This window comes from Miscanthus floridulus, chromosome 9, assembly GCF_019320115.1.
Source record: "Miscanthus floridulus cultivar M001 chromosome 9, ASM1932011v1, whole genome shotgun sequence".
Taxonomy (NCBI): domain Eukaryota; kingdom Viridiplantae; phylum Streptophyta; class Magnoliopsida; order Poales; family Poaceae; genus Miscanthus; species Miscanthus floridulus.
The window spans coordinates 125,062,165-125,064,387 of NC_089588.1; the positions used below are offsets into that span (position 1 = coordinate 125,062,165).

General features: G+C 43.1%; 1 protein-coding gene across 1 annotated transcript; it reads left to right on the plus strand.

Annotated features, from left to right (window-relative positions):
- Positions 1–211: 211 nt before the first annotated feature.
- LOC136480839 (uncharacterized) lies at positions 212–709 on the plus strand. The gene has a single exon (XM_066478278.1). The coding sequence runs from the start codon at positions 212–214 to the stop codon at positions 707–709; it is 498 nt and encodes a 165-aa protein (XP_066334375.1).
- The last annotated feature ends 1,514 nt before the right edge of the window (positions 710–2,223 follow it).

The following is a 2,223-nucleotide window of genomic DNA, read 5'->3' on the forward strand; positions in this document are numbered from 1 at the left end:
CAACCCTAACCCTAAAGATAGGAGCCTACCTACTTTTTGTTAAGCTATGGAAAGAAGGGGCCTCATTGAAGCGGACAACACACTGCGCGAGGGCCTTGCTCAAGCTACTCAGGGGATGATGCCATATGCACTACAAAGGCTCTTTGCAACAATCTTGGTATTTTGTGAGCCGAGTGATGTGTTAGAACTCTAGGAAAAGCACAAGGAGGCAATGTTAGAGGACCACAAGCACAATAACCAATCTAGCTTTGCAGTGCAGCAGATGGTCCTTCTAGATATTCCCAAGTTGTTAGAATCAATGCAGAAGGACATAAAGATGTACCCACTTCCTGATATCGATGACACATATGATCTGTCTAGCGATATTCCTAGGGAGATTTTCGAGGAGGCTAGCATTAAGGCAAGCATTGATGACATGGCACTATCAAAGACCCTTAATGAGGAGCAGCAGTCTACCTATAATGAGATTATGTTTGCTGTTGATAGCGATCATGAGGGTTTCTTCTTTGTGGATGGACCTGGCAGCACCAGAAAGACTTATCTATACAGGGCCATGCTTGCTCCTATACGTAGTCAGGACAAGATTGTTGTGGCAACAGCAACATCTGGTGTTGCAGCCTCAATAATACCTGGTGGCAGAACTGCCCACTCGCGCTTCAAGGTTCCCCTCACTATCGATGATGGGGTCTTTTGCAGCTTCAAAAAATAGAGTGGTACTACTAAGCTGTTTCGGACCGCATCCCTTATTATTTGGTACGAGGTGACGATGATGAAGAGGCAAGGTGTCGAGACGCTAGACAACAGGCTCCGTGATATCATGGACCATCCTAACCTGCCATTTGGGGGAAGACTGTGGTGTTTGGTGGTGATTTGAGGCAGGTTCTCCCAGTTGTTCAAAGAGGGTCTAGGGCTCAAGTAGTCAGTGCCTCACTACGGATGTCGTACCTTTGTAATTCTATGCAACATTTCAAACTGATGTGCAACATGAGGGCAAAGAGTGACCCATGGTTTGCAGAATACTTGCTATGCATCGGGGGAGGCTCTGAGGAGGCTAATGGTGATGGTGAAATCCGCCTTCCTGATGATATATGTGTATCGTGGACCAGGGAAGACAGTGATCTTGATACATTAATTGACTGCATATTCCCTGCCCTCAATGCCAATATGTCAAACAAGAACTACATCACCTCACGAGCGATATTATCTACGCAGAACGACTGGGTTGATATGATTAACATGAAGATGATAAGTCGTTTCCATGGGGATGAGATGGTATACCATAGCTTTGACAATGCGGTGGATGATCCACACAATTACTACCCATCTGAGTTCCTCAACAGTTTGACCCCCAACGGTCTTCCTCCACATGTGTTAAAGCTCAAGATTGGGTGCCCGGTCATATTGCTAGGGAACATCGACCCTATAGGTGAACATTGCAATGGAACGAGGCTGGTGGTTCGCGGGTTCCAATGAAATACCATAGATGCAGAAATTATGGTGGGGGACAATTCCGAAAAGCAAATCTTCCTACCCCGGATTCCGTTATGCCCCTCTGATGACGAGGTGTTCCCATTCTAGTTCAAGAGGAAGCAGATTCCTATTAGGCTCAGTTTTGCCATGACTGTTAACAAGGCACAGGGACAGACTATCCCCAATGTTGGTGTGTATTTGCCTGAACCAGTGTTCTCCCATGGTCAGTTGTATGTTGCACTATCTAGAGCCACCGCCAGATCGAACATTAGGATTCTTGCCGTCCCACCAAATGATAAGAAGGATAAGAAAAAAAGACAACAATAAATGGTACATACATGAAAAATATTGTCTACAAAGAGGTCCCAACTCCATGAAAAGGTATTGTCTTCTATTTTGTACAACTATTATATTTCTTACGTATGTGTCCTTTGTTACTAACATTTGTCATATCCATCTGTATTTCAGGTAATTGAAGAAGTATGAGAACAATAGGAGACAAGTAGCATATGATGACTTGTGGACATGTTACTGATTGGATGTACTCATTATATAATAATATACATTCAATAAGTATGTGTGAATTTATATGTTTGATTTGTAACATGGTATTATGTTTAACATGCCTCTTTTCTTCTATGGTTAATATTTAGCTTTATGTCAAATAAATTGTTAATGAATGGATGAGATTTTACATATGTTCTACCCGTACGGCTATCTATCATGAGATCATGTGTACCCGTAGCAACGCAC